The 21,096-nt window shown below is 35.9% G+C and overlaps 1 protein-coding gene across 1 annotated transcript; it reads left to right on the forward strand.

Moving 5' to 3' along the window:
* The first annotated feature begins 10,809 nt into the window (after nt 1–10,809).
* On the forward strand, nt 10,810–11,769 carry LOC102014565 (olfactory receptor 6F1-like). The gene is given in 1 exon segment (XM_013512883.1): nt 10,810–11,769. A coding segment is annotated over 1 exon segment (960 nt).
* The last annotated feature ends 9,327 nt before the right edge of the window (nt 11,770–21,096 follow it).

A 21,096-nucleotide genomic window follows, 5' to 3' on the forward strand; every position in this document is an offset into this window, starting at 1 on the left:
AACCGAACTCATGACCTTGCGCTTGCCAGGCAGGCTCTTTTGCCACTGAACTAAATCCCCAGCCCCCTTTACTCTCCAATTGTTTCTAATACTTTCCTTCACTGTGAAGATCTTCAGTATGATATAACTCCATGTGTTGGTACCGAGGATTGAACTCACGACGTTGCTCTTGCCAGGCAGGCGCTGTGCAACTGAGCTAAATCCCCATCCCCTTCCATGTGTTTTTTTTTTTTTTTTTTTTTGGTTTTTCTCTGGTACCGGGAACAGAACCCATGTGTTGATTTATAGCATTATTTCCTGTGCTGTAGGAATGTGATTCAGGAAGCCTAGGGCATCAAATTTTTCCTATGCTTTGTTCTAACATTTCAAAGCCTCCAGAGTTATACATACATATTGTTCTACTCTGAATTGAGTATTGATCGTGTTTCAATCTTCTAGCTATGAGTATCCAGTTTTCCTGCCACCATTTAAGAACGTCTCTGTTTCCAATAAATGTATTCTTCTCCCTTGTCAGGAATGAGTTGTCTCTGCACCATGGGTGAATTCCAGGTCCTCCATTTTATTCCACTCATTTATGTGTTTCTTTCTGTGCCAATTTCATTTTTTTTTCTATTATGGCTTTCTAGTATGTTTTCAAATCATGAATTATGATAACACCAACTTTGCATTTTGTCTTCAACATAGCTTTGGCTGTTCTGGGTCTTTGGATTTTTTACACTCATGGTACAATTGTTTTATCTGTTTGTGTCAACAATACCAAAGGATTTTCACGTGGATTGCAATATAAAAAATATTGCTTTTGGAAATATCTGAAATATAGTTCAATAATATTAATGTTACATATCCATAAAAATGGCAAGGTATCCATGTTCTAATATCTTCTTCAATTTATTGCTTCAGTGTTTTGTAGTTTGCAATGCATAGGTATTTAAAGTCTTTTAAGTTGTTCTTTGTATTTTCTTTTCTTTTGAAGCTATTGTGAATGGAGCTGTTTCTTAGTTTCTTTTTCACAGTGTACCTTGCTGGTGTATAGAAATGTATTTGTTTTTATTGTTGATTTTATGTCCTGAACCTTAGATGAATTTCTTTGTCAGAGCAAAATGACATTTGAAGTTTGGGTCGTCTTAAGTGTAGGATCATATTAGGTAGAAGTAAGAATAATTTCACCTTATATTCTTATTTTTATATGCTTTTTTCCTTTATTGCTCAATTGTCCTGGCTAAACTTTTAATTATATATTAAGGATAAGCCATGAGAACTGAACCATAAGTGTCTTCTCAAATCATCTTTGGTTGTATTTATGTTTATGTTATTTTGATCAATTTTAGTATGTCAATGAAAATTGAAACACAACATACTAACTCACTAAATGCAATGAAGGCTGTCCTGTCAGTAAGTTTATAGTGAAGAGTGTCAATTAACTGAAAGAAAGTGAAAGAAGACTTAGATATGTACTGTAAGAAATGAAAAAGATGTTGATCCAATAGACAACATTGAAATTCAAAGAATTATTAAGGACTAGTTTGGTATTTTACAAGCATAACACTATATCCAACCTAGTACCCATGCACACATTAAAAATAAAATCCTCTATTAAAAATAAAAATTCATAACTAAATGAAAAAGGACTGTAGCATGTATAAGTAAAAATGACATATTATTCCTCTTGTTGTTATTGACCATTAACAAAACTGACAGTTTTTCAAAACAAAAATAATAGCACCAAAATAATTAAACTGGCAGCAACATAATTACAAATTTGTAAAAATTTCTTGGAATAATAAAAATAATAACAGCAATGTAGTGACAAATGTAACAACAAAGTATGAATAACTGTAATTAAAGGATGGTCACGAGTAATCGGAAGAGTAATTGAGAGATGTTTTGGAATGTGTGTGTATGCTTGTGTTTCCACAAGAAGAATTAGAAACTAATACACTCAAAATCAGGTGCAGATCAAGCGTAACTCATGTTTCCAGGTGTGATACATGTGCAAAATAGAGCGCTAATCAGACTTGTCCTATAGGACGTCTGTAAAGCAGATGTTCATAATGATTTTCATTTTAGATGTATCCATTTCAGTTTCACCTTTCAAATCTAACTGTATTAATTTGGGTCTATTCTTTCCTATTTTCGTTTTTTTTTTTTGTTTGTTTGTTTTTTTTTGTTTTTTTCTCTGGTACCGGGAACCGAACTCACGACCTTGCGCTTGCCAGGCAGGTGCTTTGCCGCTGAGCTAAATCCCCAGCCCCTCCTATTTTCATTAGATTCAATGTGTAAGTTATTTTTGTTCTTGAAAGAACCAAAGTCTCAATTCCTTAACCTTTGGTTGTTTTTTTTTTTTTTTTGGCCTCTATTTCATTGATTACTACTCTGAATTTTATAATTTCTTTCCTCATGCTGGCCTTTTTTTATACTGGCCTTGTTTTTTGAGGACAGTTTGGTGCATTGTTTCATTACTGATTTGGGCGTCTCTCTTTCTGACATTTGAATTTACAGTGATAAATTCCCCTCTTCGGATTGCTGCCATGGTGTCCCATAAGTTCCTGTATATTGAAGTGACATGATCGTTTAATTCTACAAGCTCTTTTATTTCATTCTTGTTTTTTTTCTGTAACCTACAGTCTATTTGTAGAAATTTTCTAGCATTTGCATAAATTCTAGGCTTTCAAATTTTGATTTCTAACTTCATTTGGTTAAGTTCTGAAATATGCACGGTATGGTAACAATTACTCTACATTTACTTAAGCTTGTACAACTGGATTGTACATGTCCTATGTTGGAGAACGTTCCGTGTACTGCTTACAAGCATGTGCATTCTGTTTTTGTGGGGTGGAAAAGTCTGTTGATAACTATTAATTCCATTTCTTTGAAGGTTTTACTCAAATCTTATATTTCTCTGTGGTCAGTATGACTGGTTGATCTATTTCACTACTAGCATATTGAAATCCCCCACTACAATCATGCGTACGTCTACCTCATCTTTATATCCAGCGGCACTTTTTGTATGAAGTTGGGTGCAACATGGTTTGGAGCACATATGTTTATATCTGTTATCTCTTCCTCTTCACTTTTTCCCTTAATAAATATGTAGTGACCTTCTTTGCTTCTTTTGATCAGTTCTGGCTTCAAGTCCACTTTGTCTGAATATAGGATAGTTGCAACTACTATTTTTCGGGTTTCCTCTTCATGATAAGTTGTTTTCCATTCTTTTGTATTTGGTCTATGTTTTTAGTGTTGCTTCGATTTTTTTTCTTATGTTTAGCAAAATGTTGGATTTTGTTTCTTGACCCATTCTTCCAGTCTGTATGTTTTGATTGGGCAATTGAGACCATCCACTCTGGGAATTTTTACTGATACTTATTTATACTTGTAATTTCCTTATTTTCCTGTTCCTGATTCAATGCCTTTCCTTTCTCTTAACTATTCACCCTACCTGGTTTAAATATTCTACTAGAAATATACTCATTTTTAGCTTTATTGTCTTCTTTCTGTGTATCCTTCAGAATTTTCTGGAGTGCTTGTTTGGTGGCCATGAATTTCTGTAGGTGCTCTTTATCCTGAAAAGTCTTAGTTCTCTCTCATTTTTGAAAGATTGCTCTGGGAGATTCATCCACCTGGGTTGGAAATTGTTTTCTTTTGAGGACATGAGACACTTCACTCCAAGCTCTCCTAAGATTTAAGTTTTGTGCTGGAAAGTCTGCTGTAATTCTTATGGGTTTATGTTTTTAAGTAATTCATTGGTATTCTCTATCTGCTTTTAAGATTCTATTCTTCTGTTGGACGTCTAGGATTTCGACTTTGATGTGCCATGGAGAGTTTTTATCAGATTTTGACTATTTGGATTTCCATATGCTTCATTTATTTGAACCTTAAATTCTTTTCCCTTATTTGGATTTTTTTCTGCTATTATTTAAGTAAACAAGGCTTTTCTCGACCACTTATGTTGTCTTCTGATTTTTCCCTAATTCCTTTAAATCTCAGCCCTCTTTGTGTACTCTAGGATATATTGCATCTGTTTCTCATGTTCCCTTTTTGTTTTGAAAATAAATATATGAAAAAATGTTCAACAACATTGGTCATTTGCAAAATGCCAGTTAAAACAAAACTGAGACTCGATCTCACACCAGACAGAATCATGAAAATATCAACCAATAATAAATGCTGATAGGGCTATGGGAAAAAGGTACATTTCTCCACTGATGGTGAGAATGTTGGCTGGAACACACGCTGTAGAAATCAGTGTGCAGATTCCTCAAACAACTAGTATTAGATGTCCATTTGACCCAGCTATTTCCCCTATGGTTATTTCCCAAGAAGAAATGAAAACATTATACCACAGCAACATATGTTCACCCATGTTTATGACAGCACAATTTGTAAAAGCTAAACCTTGGAAATGACCCAAAAGTCCATCAGCCAAGGAAAGGAAAAAAGATGTGGTATTTTTATTCAGTGGAGTATTACTCAGCTATAAAGAAAGATAAACTTAAGCCTTTTATACATAAATGGATGAAACTAGAGACCATACTAATAAGTTAAATACATCAGACTTATATGTGAAAACATCATATTGTTTCCCTAATGGAAGAATCCAAAAGGGTAAATAAGATCTCAAAAGTACAGTAGATATTTACACTGGGCTGGAACTGTTCATACACACACACACACACAAGATAGATAAGACGATTTTACTTCTAATTTCTATTAGTTCATTGAAAGGAACAGTTAGTGTTTATATTGTTTGATAAATTTTGCATGCTTATTTCTGGTAATCTGAGCAACTACTTGTACGGGATGGTGACTCTTATCATATCATTTTAGGATAGAATAATTCTAGTCTTAATGCAAGCCTCAAAATGTGTCTTCAGAAACATCCCGGAGGGGTTGTAAAGAGTTAACTTTGCACTCCTCACTTAGCTCTGGAAGTCTTCTCCAATGACAAAGAACACCGGGGCCTAGATAACTGCCTATGACCCTGCTTGGGTTGTTTCATTCCTTCCATGGCCCTAGACAAACATTGTAACCATAAAGGAAATGTATGGTTATCTAAAGGGGGACATATAGAACAGAGTACAGAAAGTGTATATCATTGTGTTTGGGCTCATGCCTGGAGACTGACCCATTACATGGCACAAGGAAAACAACGTGTGGCCAGGGCTACAACATCCCAATCTGTTCACATGGAAACCAAAAATGTATATAAGGTGGGAACAAAGGAAGACCCACACCCACTCCCCAGATTGGCAAATGGAAGAGGGTGGCTAGCCTCAAATTACACTCTGGTTTTGTTTGCAATGGACTCGGATCTCTTGTGGAATACAGCCCAACTTATACTGGGGGTGGTTTCTGCCATAACATACTTTGAAGATAAAAATATGCAGTATAATAACCATTGTTAATTTCCTATCATCTTGTCTTGAAATTGTGTATCATTTTTATTCTTTTGCTCTTCTCTTTAAAAAATAAAGAAGGAAGAAAAAACTCAAGAAAGAAAGGAAAATAGCTCATTAAATGGTTGCCAGCAAAAACCCTGTCCACTATTTCTTGCACTATGTCATCACTTTGATGCCTTGCACTGTCCATAGTTTTGATAGAATTTTTAATATCCTGAATTTATTTGGAGCGTTCTTATGGACTTAATTCTTTTCTGTCTTGGTCATGGCTACTTAGCATCATTTTATTTAGGCAGGTAGCTTTCTCTTAATGCCTTCTGTTGACTTGCCAATTGTTTTTCTTATTGGGCCCAATATCTTATTTCTTACACCTACTATGAGGTACTAAATGCCTTATGGATTTGTTTTATTATCTTCCTTGATATCACTTTTTTAAAAAATTCAAGTGTTCAGCTTTTGATTTCCTCCCATCAGATACTACTCAGTCACTGTAAGGGATTGAAAGTTTTAGGAGGCATTTTGTTGGTTGTCTTGCCATGTTTCTATTGGTTGTTTGCTTCTTTTTTTGCGTGTTGAGGCCAGCAGGTTGATTGTAGTGGAAACCTTTATTACTGCTACGGAGACATCATTAGTTGATATTTAATTTTCAAGGGTGTCCTCCAGGCAGGGCTAACTATTGGCTTACTCTTGGCCTTTGTCTCTCTTTTAGAATCCATCCAGCTCCATCTACTTGTGAGGGGAGGCTTCAGCATATTTAGCTTAGTAACAGAATGGGTCCCGGTGTTTTTAATGAACCCAAGCCAGCCTAGACATTAACATCCCGGAAGAACAAATCAATAGCAACAGTTATGTCACCTTGGCTATAGTAATAAAATCAGCATCAGTTGTAATGTCGAATACAAACAGAGCACTGACAAACCCTAAAGACAAATCATGTACCACCTCTAACCCCTGAAAAGACATCTATTATTATATTCATGAACTGTAAAATAAACCAAAAATTGACCTACTACTGACCCACAGTAAATACCTGGTAGTTTGTCTCCTTAAAAATAAGAACTATCTGGAAAATTATCAGACTTAAAAATTAGAGACCAAAAATGCTAGCCCCATTATCCTGGCCTTACCAACTTTTGCTAGTAGTGACCAAGCAAGAGCATAGAGAGCTTCAGTCTTCTATGAGACACTGGCTTCCACCATAATAATGATAGGTGCTTATTTCCTGGTTAGGTCTTATTTTCAGGGAAACATGGTCAATGGAATGACTTTATTTGTACTAATTATAAAGCCATATTAAACAACAATAGGATGATGTTAATTAGTTATCTAAACATTCACAACGTTTAGTAGTTATAATAAAACATGTGGAAGGAATGGAAAATCAGAGACTAGAATAGCTTAATTTGGGAAATTAGTCAATGGCAAGAGGGAACGTTAAGACATGGTCCTACTGAGGGATGAAAGGAAATTAATATTGTTCAAAAAAATTTTCAGGGGAGAAAATGAAGAAAGAAATGAGGAAAAATTAAACAGGGACCAAAATACCATAAATAAAAGAAAAATAAGAAGATAGAGGAAAATAAATTGAAAGGTGAACAAGAGAGATGAAAAAAACTAAGTGAAGAAATGTAGGAAAAAACTAAAAGAAAGAGAAAAATAACAGTAGAAAATTCATAAAGAATTGAATCAAAGAAAACATTCCCCTTTTTCTTTGAATTAGTGATTTCTTTCCAAGGTCTGGAGTCTTGTGATCCAGCCCCACATCATTTCCTCCCAGTTGCTTTGGATCCTGTGGGTATTTGAGGTGTTCTCCCTCCACCACAGGCTCCTCTGCTAGTGCAGCCCAGACTGTGGTCACTGTCCAAGCCAAGTGGGTCCTTGCTCCTGGAGTACATGGGAAACAAGGTCACTCCTCTGGTCTCTATTGCATGTAGTCTGCAGGTGCTGGGGTTTCAATGTTGGACTCACTCTCTATAGTGTCCAGGTATGCTTGGTCCCTTTTGTTCTGGGTGTTGTCCTTGTGCAGGAATATGTTGTTTGGATATTCTTTAATTCTGTGGGAGCCTGCTTGTGATGAGAGGATGCTCTTGCCCTTGTGGTGTGGATGGGGCAGGGGGCTTCCTGAGACAGTCTGTTTCCGGCATTGGGGTAGGGGTTCTGTGGGTTGGGGAAGGGGCACCATGGATTCAGTGCAGATTAGGCTGCTCCTTGCTGCTGTCACTTGGAGCAGCGCTGTGGTGGACACCTGTCTTTCCTACCCTGATACATATTCTGAAGGCTCATATTCCTGCTCCCTTGGTGAAGTTCCTGAGCCTTTTTCTATACTACCCTATGAATCAGAGTTTCTTCATGGACTCATCAAAGATTTTCCTCTTTTTACTAAAAAACATTCACAGTCCTGTTCTTTCTCTATTTTCTTTCTTTTCTCTTTCTTTCTTAATTTCTTTTCTTTCTTTCTTTCTTTCTTTCTTTCTTTCTTTCTTTCTTTCTTTCTTTCTTTTTTTGCCTAGCTTTCACACTTTATAGAAAGACCTTTGAACACTAATCTGGTTCATATGTTGTACATGAGTGTATATGATTTTGGGTGATACTTGGGATGGTTGTAATACCAATGGATAGATAATTCCTGCAACCTTCTTTTAAGGGTAATATCAAAAGCAGCAGCCACTAATGAGTCCATGCAGCACACAATTCCTTTAGTTCCTATGGTGTCACTCTCAGGCTTCCCGTGTCCTGAGGAGATAGCACTCTGGCCCTCACCAAAGGGAGTCCTTAGAGAACACATGTGAAAGTCCCCAAGCGGACAGCAGCTCTCCATGGCTTCAGGCTGATGAAATCTCAGTATTTTTCACCACAGAGATCTCACTTCTTACTTTGCACTGCACCAAAGCCGCAGAGAGAAACAAAGGAAAACCGACAAAACCTAGAGGATGTGGTGTTTAAACACAGGGCAGATGCTGTGTGAGAGCCTGTAACAGAGCCTCGAGATGTCTTCTCTTCTCTGTGACCCTACAGAATCCAGTACACTGCAGTCTGCAGCTGTGCTGAAAAGAAGAATTAAATGGACAACTTAACCAACAGGAACACAGTTCTCAAGATAAAACATAAAGGACATAGAATGTGAGTATACCTGGGACGCAATTCCTGTATTGCTCTGGATAAGAGACAATGGGCCAGTCACTGAAAAGAAGTGCTATTTTGATGGAATAACATATTAATCTGAGACAGAATCCACCAGGAACTCATATAGTGTCTAGCTTGAATAACTGTTTCTAAATTAAAGCCAGAAAAATAATAAAATTAAATGTAATTTCTGTTTAACAGTGTAGTATTATAATAATTGCTTTAGAATTGTTTTCTGTATTTTTGAGTCCTTTTTCAGATATTTTTTATATCAGAGGAATGTGGAATCCTCCGTTTGTTAAAAGTAGAATAAACAAACATAACCTGTTTAAGAAGACAGTGACATCGGCTGTCCTCTTTTTCTGCAGTCTGGTCATATGCTCTCCAAGTGCCAAATTATCATTTTTCCTTAAATATAACAAAAGAAGAAACAGCTTTTTTGCAATGAGAGGCACTTGGTACCTTTGGCCTTACATAAATAAGACAAATGTGGATATTTCTCTAGAGGAACAAGATCAACAAAAACAGGAAACATATTCATAGAAGTTAATTTAGATCATTTATAAAAAGTTTCATTTACAAATTTTATTCCTATATGTTCTAAAATATTTTGAATTGTGGAATAGATAGCAAAAAATCTTTTAATTTTATTAAAAATAAATTAAATTTAAATTATCTGGGATTTAATTTTAATTAAATATTAAATAATATTTCAACTAAATAATATTTAATTAAATATTAATAAATACTAATCATTACTAAGTAATTTAAATTAAATATTAAATAATATTTAATTTTGATATTTAATTTTATTATAAATAAATTGCATTAAATTTAAGTTATCTGGGATTTAATATTTATTCAGGTATGCATATTTATGAATACATTGAACTTTGAAAGATTATATATATATCAATATTTTAAGTTTGTAGAAACCTATACTTGGTTTATGCAATATTCATTCTCCTCTCTCTCTCTATATTAATATCTATTGATAAATGCCAAAATCTCTCACTCCTGATAACATTACTTAATGCTTTAAAACATGTAACTGATAATTCGAGGGTCCATACCTTGGCACATTTACTTTTGTGTCCAGTGCACACCGCAGGGGGCATTCACAGTGTGGCATAAACCTCCACACGTGTTTGTAATAGAGCTGGCTGACTCCAAACTCTGTAAAACTTTTAAAAAAATTCAGTATTCAGGAACCCAGCTGAATCCAACTTTATTCTTGCTATCATCTTATAATACAAAAGACATAAAATGTGAGTCTTTACTCCACATCATTTATATAATTTAAAAAACATTTTGCATATACAAGAACATGTTTATGTCTATCATGATTTTCTTTTTTTTTTTTTTTTGGTTTTTGGTTTTTCTCCGGTACCGGGAACCGAACTCACGACCTTGCACTTGCCAGGTAGGCGCTCTGCCACTGAGCTAAATCCCCAGCCCCCATGACTTTCATTACTTCATATTTTTTGTATATTTTGACATGAAAGAATAGATATACACAAAATTGGAGTGCAAGTTGCTCCAAACGGGAGATTTCTGACTGACTTAAAATACAGTTACCAACAGTTCCTAACTAGTGCTGGAAAACAGTGAATGCATGATTCCGGAAATCAGCAACAGTTTTGGAAATGTAAAAAAAGAAAACTAACAAAATTTTCTGTACATATTTTGAGTCTCATTTTTATTCTGTGTTCTGATGTCGGATTTACTAGCGCTAATCCGCATCCTAGTTTAAACTAATGCAGTCCCGAAGGATATGAAGGGAAAATTGTGGGAACGTTTTGTTTTCAGCCAGGCAATCGTTATAACTCGGGAAGCCCCGGATGTACACACCCTTCCTGTCACTACCTCTGATTTCCCGCCATGCTCTTCACTCTAGCATGTGACTCTATCCAAAACGGGGCAGCACCAAGGTGAGACCCATAGGCACCCGGTGTCTCTCAGCTTGGTCTTTACTGTCAACATTCCTGGGTTCAAAACCACATCGTCACCTACCATGGATGAAAGGATGCGAAAAATACATAATTTTATATTTGTACAATGTGGATGATTAGAATATTTATATTGGAGGATTATTTTGAAATTCAAAAGAAGTAATCTCCATAAACTGTTTAGACAAATGTCAAGCATTATTTTATAGTCATTGCTTTGGAGACATAAAAGTAATTGCTGATGATGAAATGAAAAGAATAAAACATTTCTATTCTCAATTCCTTGGTCATCTACCATCATCTGCTGCTGCTGTTCCCTTTCAGCTCAGAGCAGATGAGTGATGGACGGCGCAAATCGAACCACAGTAACGGAGTTCATTTTCCTGGGATTCTCGGGCTCTCCCTCGCTGCAGTTCACACTCTTTGTGACATTCCTCACTGTCTACCTGCTCTCCCTCATGGGAAACACACTCATCGTCTTCATTGTTCTCATGGACTCCACACTCCACACACCCATGTACATCTTCTTAAGGAATCTGTCCTTCCTAGAGATCTGGTACACCACAGCCACCGTGCCTAAGTTGCTGGCCACCTGCCTCTCCAAAGGTGTCACCATCTCTGTTACTGGGTGTATCGTCCAGCTCTACTTCTTCTTCTCCATGGGGTCTACAGAGTGCATCCTGCTAGCTGTGATGGCCTATGATCGGTACGTGGCCATATGCAGCCCTCTGCGCTACTCACTCCTCATGAATGTCCAGATCTGCCTGAAGTTTGCAGCTGGGTCCTGGATTGGTGGTTTCTTCTCTACTCTCCTACCTACCATACTCATCTCTCACCTAAATTTCTGTGGCCCCCAGGAGATCAACCATTTCTTCTGTGACTCAGACCCCATTTTCAAACTCTCCTGCTCAGACACCTTCTTTGTGGAAGCCCTGAGTTACACTTTTAGCTCTGCTGTGATTCTAAGTTCTTTCCTTCTCACTGTCTCCTCTCACGGCAATATTGTGGCCACAGTAGTCAGGCTGTCGTCCAGAGAAGCTAGAAAGAAAACTTTCTACACCTGTGCCTCTCACCTCTCTGTAGTCTTCATCTACTATGGCACCATTACCTTTGCCTAAGTCCGGCCTCCAGCCAAGTACAACTTCACCATTGGTAAAGTGGTCTCCGTGTTCTACTGTGTGGTCACCCCCCTGGTAAACCCTCTCATATACACCCTGAGGAACCAGGAGGTGAAGAAAGCTTTCAGGAAATTTCTAGCTCAAAAAGCATTTTTCTTCACTAGAGTGATTGAGAAGTTTTGACTTAACAGTGAAATTACATAATGTAGATTCTTTTAGTAAAATTTTATTTTCAAATGGTAAGTATTGCAAATTATAAAATTAGTCCCAATTAATGTTATAAAATTTTTGTAAAGTTTTGTTTTGACTTCCACAAAGGTACTGTTCTATAGTTAGTCTGTATATAAATATTTTCATACAATATCACAATGAGAGAAGGATTATTGACATAATATTCCTGCCCAGAAGGCATTCACAAGTGGAAAAGACTGTTTTTATTCCACTTACATTAGTTAAATATTTTCATAACTGCTATAGTAACAGAAAAATTTTTAAATAGAATGGTCTCAGGTAAACATAGCCATTTATATCTCAAAAAATACATCCACTGAAAAAATATCAAGCACACGTGTTGAACTACACAATATAATCAATCATTAAGGATTGTTTTGTTATTCATATAAAATTAGTTATTTTTATAAAAATTATAAATATTCAGGATTTTTAGGTAACATAATACTACTAAAATAACAGAATTTAAAAAATAATAAAAAGGGCACCATCACTGAAGAATGAAGAATGAAAAATCCGAGAGATGAACAGTATGAACATGGCACATTTATTGCGGAAAAATGTTAACTCTTAAATTTCTACAGAACATCCAGAGACATGTAAATGAGCAAAAGGAAATTTCACTCTAAAAGAAAGACAGACTGAAAAACAAAGAATTACTCTTTTTGCATTGTGTCACCCATATGTATATGAAGAACCTTTACAATTTTTATAAATTTAGTGTGGTTTACACTGAGCTGGAAATTGCGGTGGGAGAAGAAGTTCCCACCCATGCTTTGGCGTAATGTGTGGTTGCTTTTGAATGCTCCTCCTTTAGATCACCACCATCTCGGCTGTTCCCATTGCTTAGCTACTCTTCCAGTGCTATCAACATAGGTGCACATGTCCCTGTAGCATGCAGTTTTACTTATTTCAAAAGTATATTAAAGAGTGATATTTCTAGAACAAATTCTACCACTCTTTCTAGCTTTTTAGAAATCTCCTTATAGATTTCCATAGTGGCTGTACTAATTTACATTCTCTCCAACGTGTAGAAAGATTATCCCACACATCCTCTGCAACACGTTGCTTTCTGTATTCTTGATGATAGCTCTTCTGCTGACCTCAAATTTCAATGCAGCTTTATTTGGCCTTTTCCTAAGGGCTAAAGAGTTCATGTAATTACTGACCATGGAACTTCTTTTGATATGTGTCTGTTCAGTTAATGTGCCCACTTATTAATTGGATATTCTTTTCCTTTCTTTCTTGGGGTTTCCCTGAATTGTATATGTACTGTAGAAATTAATCCTCTTCCAGAACTGTATCTGGGAAATTTTTTCTTCATAGCAAAAATTGTCAAGTTAAGTTTCATTCATAAATGAGAAACTCAACACATGCCATTTCAGCACCCCCTCAAACCTTTAATTTCCAATGGAGTAGCAGAAATTGTATCCAAACTATCTCCAGACTACTGAAACACTCTCGATAAGTGCTTTGCTATTTCTTTCTGAAATTCCAAATGAAGGAATTGATGGTGGTGATTTTTGCAGCCCTACTCCTTAAATTAAATTATATCTTAGATTACATTCATTACAATATATCTAATCCTATGTGCCTCTTAACTTCTATTCATTGCAAAGCTGTAAATATTTTCTTGTTTTCTGGGGCAAATCTACAGCCATGGCTGACCTTATTGGACTGACATTGGGTGGAGGGGGCTGCCTGCTCTAAGTGTAGGTCAGAAGCATTGAAGCACTTCTGTCTAAGTCATTCATTTCTTACCATTGATTTAGTTTGGAGCTCTGAAATGTTATGTCCAAAACCTGTAAAAAGATAAATTTGCAGAAAAAGACAAATTTGATAATGATAAAAATCACATTTTTAGCTGGGATGCATTGGAGCAGATTACTAAGAAGTCTCAGAACCTACCATGATGACACTTTCCTGTTTTTTTTTTTTTTTTCAATTTTTTTTGACACTTTCCTAAGAAAAAGCAACACCATGAACAAAAACCCAAGCATGTGCTAATATTCAGAAAACTACAAAGGGTGAAATATTAAATGAAATTTAAAATACATATAATGATATTTTTAAGATAGAACTGGAAAATATTTGGAGACATTTTTCAAAATATTAAGCAGAAAAGAAATATGTGATGGAAGATATTTGTGTACAGGTACCTTTCTAAACCTTAACAGCTTTATACAGATATTTATTCCAAGGGAGTCATCAGTATACAAAAGAAACATTTATAAAATTGTAAACACCTTTCTAATTTAATGAATTGTTTTTCAACATTTTCTTTGTATTGATATGATCAGGCTGAGACCCACACAGAACCAGACCAGACTTTCTGATGCAAGAGAAGTCTTTACTGGGGGAAACAACATGGAAGGCTGACCAGTGGACTAGGACAGCCCCTAGTTGAGCAAAGCATGGGTTTTTTAAAGTTAACTTTTTGGGGAGGGTGTAGGTGGGCCAGAACATTTTCCGGGAGGGGGTGTTGGTGGGCCAGAATAGCCCAAGCATGGAGTGTTTGTGGGTCAGAACAACCTGAGTGTGTGTGGGGGTCATTTGTCAGAGTTGGATGTCTCGTTCTGCCAAGATGGATGAGGGTGAGGTTGGCTTTTGTTGAGAGGAACTGGAGTGGAACAGGTGAAGAAGGAATTTTTATTACCTCCTTAATAAAAGAGCTTAAATCTCCCACGGGGGGAGGTGCCTTGTGACTTATCATGTATATTATCATGTGGTATAAATCTGTCAAATAAAATTATTACATTTATACGTTAGAAAACTTTTACCCATGTTTCTTTGCAACACAGCAGAACTGGAAAGTTATGTAAACCATTTGTCCATTTTAGTGATTATTACTCAGAAGTTTGAATTTTGGGATGTACTGCATAAAAGTTAACTCAGTTTCATTCTATCAATCTTAAGGGAAAAAGGAATAGGTTGTGAGCATAATGAATGTCAGACGGCCTGACAGTTGGAATGATTCTGCCAGTCCTCATTCACAGCTCATAGGCAACACTGCACCAGGCATCACTTTTGTCACTACGCAGTTTTCTAACCCACGTATTTCATCCCCTGACAGCACCCACACCTGACCATCCTGAGTAAGGGGCAAGATACACAAGAGCACCATTCTGCTGTCAGAGGCTTCCCCATCTGCCCACGTGGCTGACCCTGCAGTGCTGCAGTGGGGAATCAACAGAGTCTGTAGAAAATGACACCCAGGCTGACTTGAGTACCTGTGCAGTTTCATGGGCAGAAAGCCTGGAGAGGAAAGGTCTGGCATCCTCACACACCTGTGCCTGGTGACTTCCCGCTGCAAGGGAAGCTGAGGGAGCCCTGAGGATGGTCTGCACGCGAACACCCAGCGTCCTGGGGAGGGGGAGCCCAGTGGCTCAGGGTTTAATAAATCATTCAGCAAGCCTGGGCTGCCTGGGGCTCTGCTGACACAGACGCACCAGCAGGAAGCCAAGTGTGAAATATTTAAACCTTAAAAATTTTTAAAATAACAGGAAACAAAGCTAACAAAAACACCATGGCCAACTCATGATTTTTCAGCTTTTGTCTTAAAAATGTGCAATAAAACAAAAAAATTAGAAATCAGCGGAATGAAGTCAGCTTTATAACTCATGCAACATGCTCTCTAAAATACCAAATTTTAAATAGATGTAAATTAGCACGTGAAAATATTAAGATATGATCTGTTCTCAGGAAGAGAAAGCACTAAATAGGAACAATCTTTCACAGGCTTGTAAGTTGAATTTAGATAATGAAATTTTCCAAAGCCTATTATTGATATATTTAAATATTTAAGGAATATTTTAAGGGAACTATATTACACAAAATGAAGAAGGTATAAAAATGCAACCCATGCCAATTATTTACTTTAACAATGAGAAATAGCAACTTGCTAGCAGAGATCAATGGCGGCACTTAGGTGACAGAAGAAGTAATCCTTGTAGGTGAACGCGGGTGCTTCAGAAGTTTCCAAACTGAAGTGGAGAGAGCAAGAGTGAGGAGGGCCTGAGAGACCTGAAGAGAAACACCGACAGTGCCAGTCAGAACTCAGTGGAAGTGCCGAAGGACAGAGTGGAGGGAGACAAAGCACCGATGAAGGACTTATGACTGTGAACGTTGCAAAGTTGGTGAAAAATAGTTAAGACTCCATGAAGCTTAGAACACGTTAGAAAATTTCTAAATAGTAGAGAAAAAATGGCAGAACAGCTCAGCCTTGAGGAGTTGAGGAAAAAGTTGAGTTCCTTGGGTTTTCTTGGTCTTCTCGTAAACCAGATAGAGCGTCAGAGAAGAAGATGAGCATCAGAGAAGAAGGCATAAAAATGCAACCAGATTTTCTTGTAAACCAGATAGAGCATCAGAGAAGCCACTGTCCTTGGAAGATTGAGGGCACAGACACAATGTTCACTCTTTTCTCTATTCAGGGTCATGATGTCTACATACAGGAACAGTTGGACTTTTTCCTTTCCAGTGGGCATGTCCCATTTCTCTTCACTGCAAAATTGACCTGACTAGGATTTGCAACACTATGAAAAATGAAAGTGCACAGTGTACATCATTTTCTTTTCCAGATCTTAAAAAGAAAGCTTTAAATTCTTTTGCTCTGTTCAGTATGATGAAGCTGTGTGTCTGATATGTTTTATGGTGCTGAGGTGAGTTCATTCTATACATTGTACAGTTTCTTGAGTGCTTTTCATGATAATGGGATGAGGAATTTTATCATAGTCTTTTTCTGCATTTACTGAAATGACCGCATGTCATTATTTCATTGACTCTTTAAAGTGATGTGTCAATTAATACTTGTGCACTCCTTAGCATAACTCGGGAAAACAAATTTCAATTTAATATGTTGAATGATCATCTGTGCTCCGTGTTCTTTCTAGGCAAGTTAATTCTGCGATATTCAGCCTGAAATGAGGCCAAAGAAACCTCAGGAAACACACATATCATTTAGTTCTCAAGTGTCCTCAGTGGTTTGCCCCCCTTGTCTATGATTTTACTGTGCTGCTAAAGTTGTTTGCTATTTTTCTTGAGAATTTTTGCATCAGTGATCACCAGGGGTAAGGGCCTGTAAATTCCTCTGTGAAGTGTCCCAACTTTCATTTTGTTTTGATGTTCATAGTGGTGCTAACTTCATAGAATAGGAAAAATTTTATAATCTTCAATATGTTAGAATCATTTGACAAGAATTGGGATATACTTTGGTGGGAGATTTGAATAATGATTTGATCATGTTTCACATAATTAGCCTGTTTTCTCTTATTTATTTTAATTCCATTCTGTTTTATTGTATATTAAGGAATTTTCCACTTTTAGGTTTTCCAATTTATTGAGATTGTAATTGTTCACATTTGAATCTTTTGATTCTTTGTTCTTCACTGTAAGTTTTTGTGTCATGTGTTTTATTTCTCATTTTGATTGAGTTTTATTTTGCTTTATTGAGCAAAAATGCAAATCAATGCTTATCATTTTTATATACCTCATAAATAACAATTTTTTTTCACTATCTGTTTCTTTTAAATTGAAATTCAGTTATTTTTGGTCCTTGTTATCTCTTTCATTTTACTAATTTTGGGTTTTCTTTGTTCTTCATTTATTATTCCTTGATGAATAACTCTAAATTTTAATGGAGATCTGTGCATCTAAATCTAAACATATTGTAGTATGTGCATATTAGAATTATAAATTATTGCCTTCAGCCTGATAGTTTTGCACATGCACACACTGTATTTTGATCACACCAGTACCATTCTCATCCTACCCCATGATGTTCTGCTCCATGCTCTTTCTATTTTTTAATTAGCTTCCTTCTATATCATATCACTTTTTGACTTCAAATATTAAGGAAAGTAGATGATATTTGTATTTTTCAGCCTAGTTTATTTTGCTTTATATGATGACCGTTTCTTGCATCCAATCTCCTGCACATGGAATAATCTTATTCTTCTTTTAAGTGAACAGTATCCACACACACACACACACACACACACACACACACACTCTTCTTCAGTATGTCTTTGTCAGTTGATGGGCAGCTAGGCCGGTCCTGTCAATTATGCTACAGTGCACATGAGCTCGTGGGAGGGATCCCTCCAGTATGCTGAATTCTTTCCTTCAAGTTTACACAATGAGCAGTGTATCTGGGTCATATCGTATTTCTATATTTAGACTTTGGAGGGAACTTCCTGCCCTCCATACAGACTGCACTCCTTTACACTCTTATGGCAGGGTAGAAAGTTGCTTTTCCCCCTGGATCCTCACCAGTGTATACTTTTTATTGTATTCTTGATGGTACTCATTCTGTCTAGGGTGAAAAAGAATCTGAAAATAGTTTTAACTTGCATTTTTCCAACGGCAAAGCATGCTGAACACTTTGACATATAATGATTAACTCTTTATGATTCCTCTGGTGAGGTACACCTGTTCATTTCACTAGCCAATTTATAGCTTGAATTACTTCTTATTTTGGATTTTTTTCTGGATTCCTTCCTTCCACAGTCTGTATTGCTATCTTCTGTCTGGAGAGTATCTGACAAAGATTTTCTCATATCTCTGAGTTGGACCTTTGGTCTCCAATCGTTTTCAATACTTTCCTTCACTGTGAAGATTTTCAGTACGGTATAACTCCATGTGTTGATTTATATCACTATTTCCTGTGCTGTAGCAGTGTTATTCAGGAAACCTATGACATCAAATTTTTCTTATGCTTTGTTCTAGCATTTCAAAGCTTCCAGAGTTAAACACACATATTTGTTCCATTCTGAATTGAGTCTTGATCATGTTTCAATCTTCTAGCTATGAGTAGCCAGTTTTCCTGCCACCATATAAGAACCTCGCTGTTTCCAATAAATGTATTCTTCTCCCTGTCAGGAATGAGTTGTCTCTGCCACCATGGGTGCATTCCAGGTCCTCCATTTTATTCCACTCATTTATGTGTTTCTTTTTGTGCCAATTCCATTCTGTTTTTTTTTTTTTTTTCTATTATGGCTTTCTAGTATGTTTTCAAATCAGGAATTATGATAATGCCAACATTGCACTTTTTCTTCAATATAGTTTTGGCTCTTCTGGGTCTTTGGGATTTTATCACACATTGTAGGATTGTTTTATCTGTTTGTGTGAATAATACCAAAGGATTGTTATAGGGGTTACAATACACAAGAATACTCCTTTAGGAAATAAGTACATCTCAACAATATTAATTGTACTGATCCATGAAAATGGCAAGATTTCCATATTCTAATGTCTTCAATTTATTGCTTTAGTGTTTTGTAGTTTGCAATGCATAGGTATTTAAAGTCCGTTAGATTGATTTTTATATTTTCTTTTCTCTTGAAACTATTATGAATGGAATTCTCTCTTTGTTTCTTTTTCACAGTGAATGTTGCAATGAAAATTGAAACACAACATACTCACTCACTGGAATGCAGTAAAGGCTGCCCTGTCAGTAAAGTTTATAGTGAAGAGAGTCCACATAAACATTCCAGTAAAAAACCTAATGCTCCATCTCAAAGTCTTAGAAAAACAAGGACAAATCAAAACTGAAGGAGTCTGAGAAGGAAAAGAGTAATACATGTTAGCTGAAAGGAATGGAATAAAGACTGAAATAACAACATAACATGTATGAAAAGATAGTGTTGATGTTTAAATAAGATAAAGAAAACTCAGATAACAACTGTTAGAAATGAAAAAGACATTGATCCAATAGACAATATTGAAATTCAATGAATTATTAAGGACTAATTTGATATTTTATAACTGTAACAATATATGCAACCTAGTCCTTGTACACCGAATAAAAATGAAATCCACTCTTAAAAATGAGAAATTCATAACTAAATATAAAAGCACTTTAGAATGAATACATAAAAATAAAATATCACACTTGTTGTTATTGACAAATATGACAATTTTTCAAAATAATGAAAATAATACCACCAACATAATTACAAATTTGTACCAATGTAATTACAAATTTGTAAAAATTTTCAAAATAATAAAAATAACACCAATGTAGTCACAAATGTAAAAACAAATCATGAATAACTGAAATTAAAGGACTGTCATGAGTAATAGAAAGAGTAATTCAGAGGTATTTCAGCATGTGTGTGCACGCTTGTGTTTCCACAAGAGGAATTACAAACCAATGTGTTCAAAATCAGTTGCAGGTCAAATGAAAGTAATGGTCACAGACGTGATATACGTGCAGCATGGAATGTTACTCAGCCTTATCCTATGAGATGTCTGTAAAGTAGATGTCCATAATCATTTTTCTTTTAGAGGTATCCACTTCAGTTTCACCTTTTTCAAATCTAACTGTGTTAATTTGGATCTTTTCTTCCCTCCTTTTGTTAGATTGATGGTGTAAGTTTTATTTGTTCTTCCAAAGAACCAAATTTCCCATTCATTAATCTTTGTGGGTTTTGACCTCTCTTTCATTGCTTTCTACTCTGACTTTTATAATCTCCTTCCTCTTTTCTGTCTGATGTGAGCATTTATACCTCTTCACTTCCCCTTAGGATAGCTTTCATTGGGTCTCATAAGTTCTTATATATTGTAGTGGTGTTATCATTTAATTCTATGTACTGTTTTGTTTTTTCTTGATTTTTTCTGTAACCTTTTGTTTATTTGTAGTATATTGTCTAGCATTTGAATAAAATCTATGTTTTCATTTGTCAATGAATTCTAACTTCATTTGATTAAGATGTGATAATATGCACATTATGATTACAGTTCTTTTTCTATTTTTTCTATTTTAAAGCAAATAAAAATCAATAAAAACTATTCAGAATTTCAAAACAAATTGATAGAAAATTAACAATGGTTATTATACTATATATTGTTGTCTTCAAAGTAGTTGCACAAATTACCAGACTGAGGCATGCAAAATTGTTTGTTTTTTGTTTTTTTCCGGTACCAGGAATCGAACTCACAACGTCGCACTTGCCAGGCAGGAGCTGTGCCGCTGAGCTAAATCACCAGCCCCAAGGCATGCAAAATTGATCAAACAATATAAGCATTAAGTATTCCTTTCAAACAACTAATAGAATTCAGTAGTACATTTACCTGAGCTATCTTATGTATCCTTTTCTCCTTTTCCACTTCCCAATTGTTTTTCCTTTTGAGTAGTTTCTCTCCCTTTCACAATATCTATTTTTTGGAACTTATTTACTCTTTCAGTCGCTTACACTAGGGAGTCAATATGATACGTATACATGCGAGTCTCATTTATTTCACTTACCAGTATGGTCTCCAGTTGCATCCATTTAACTATAC

This window comes from Chinchilla lanigera, unplaced genomic scaffold, assembly GCF_000276665.1.
Source record: "Chinchilla lanigera isolate Chin_1 unplaced genomic scaffold, ChiLan1.0 scaffold00017, whole genome shotgun sequence".
In the NCBI taxonomy this organism is placed as follows: domain Eukaryota; kingdom Metazoa; phylum Chordata; class Mammalia; order Rodentia; family Chinchillidae; genus Chinchilla; species Chinchilla lanigera.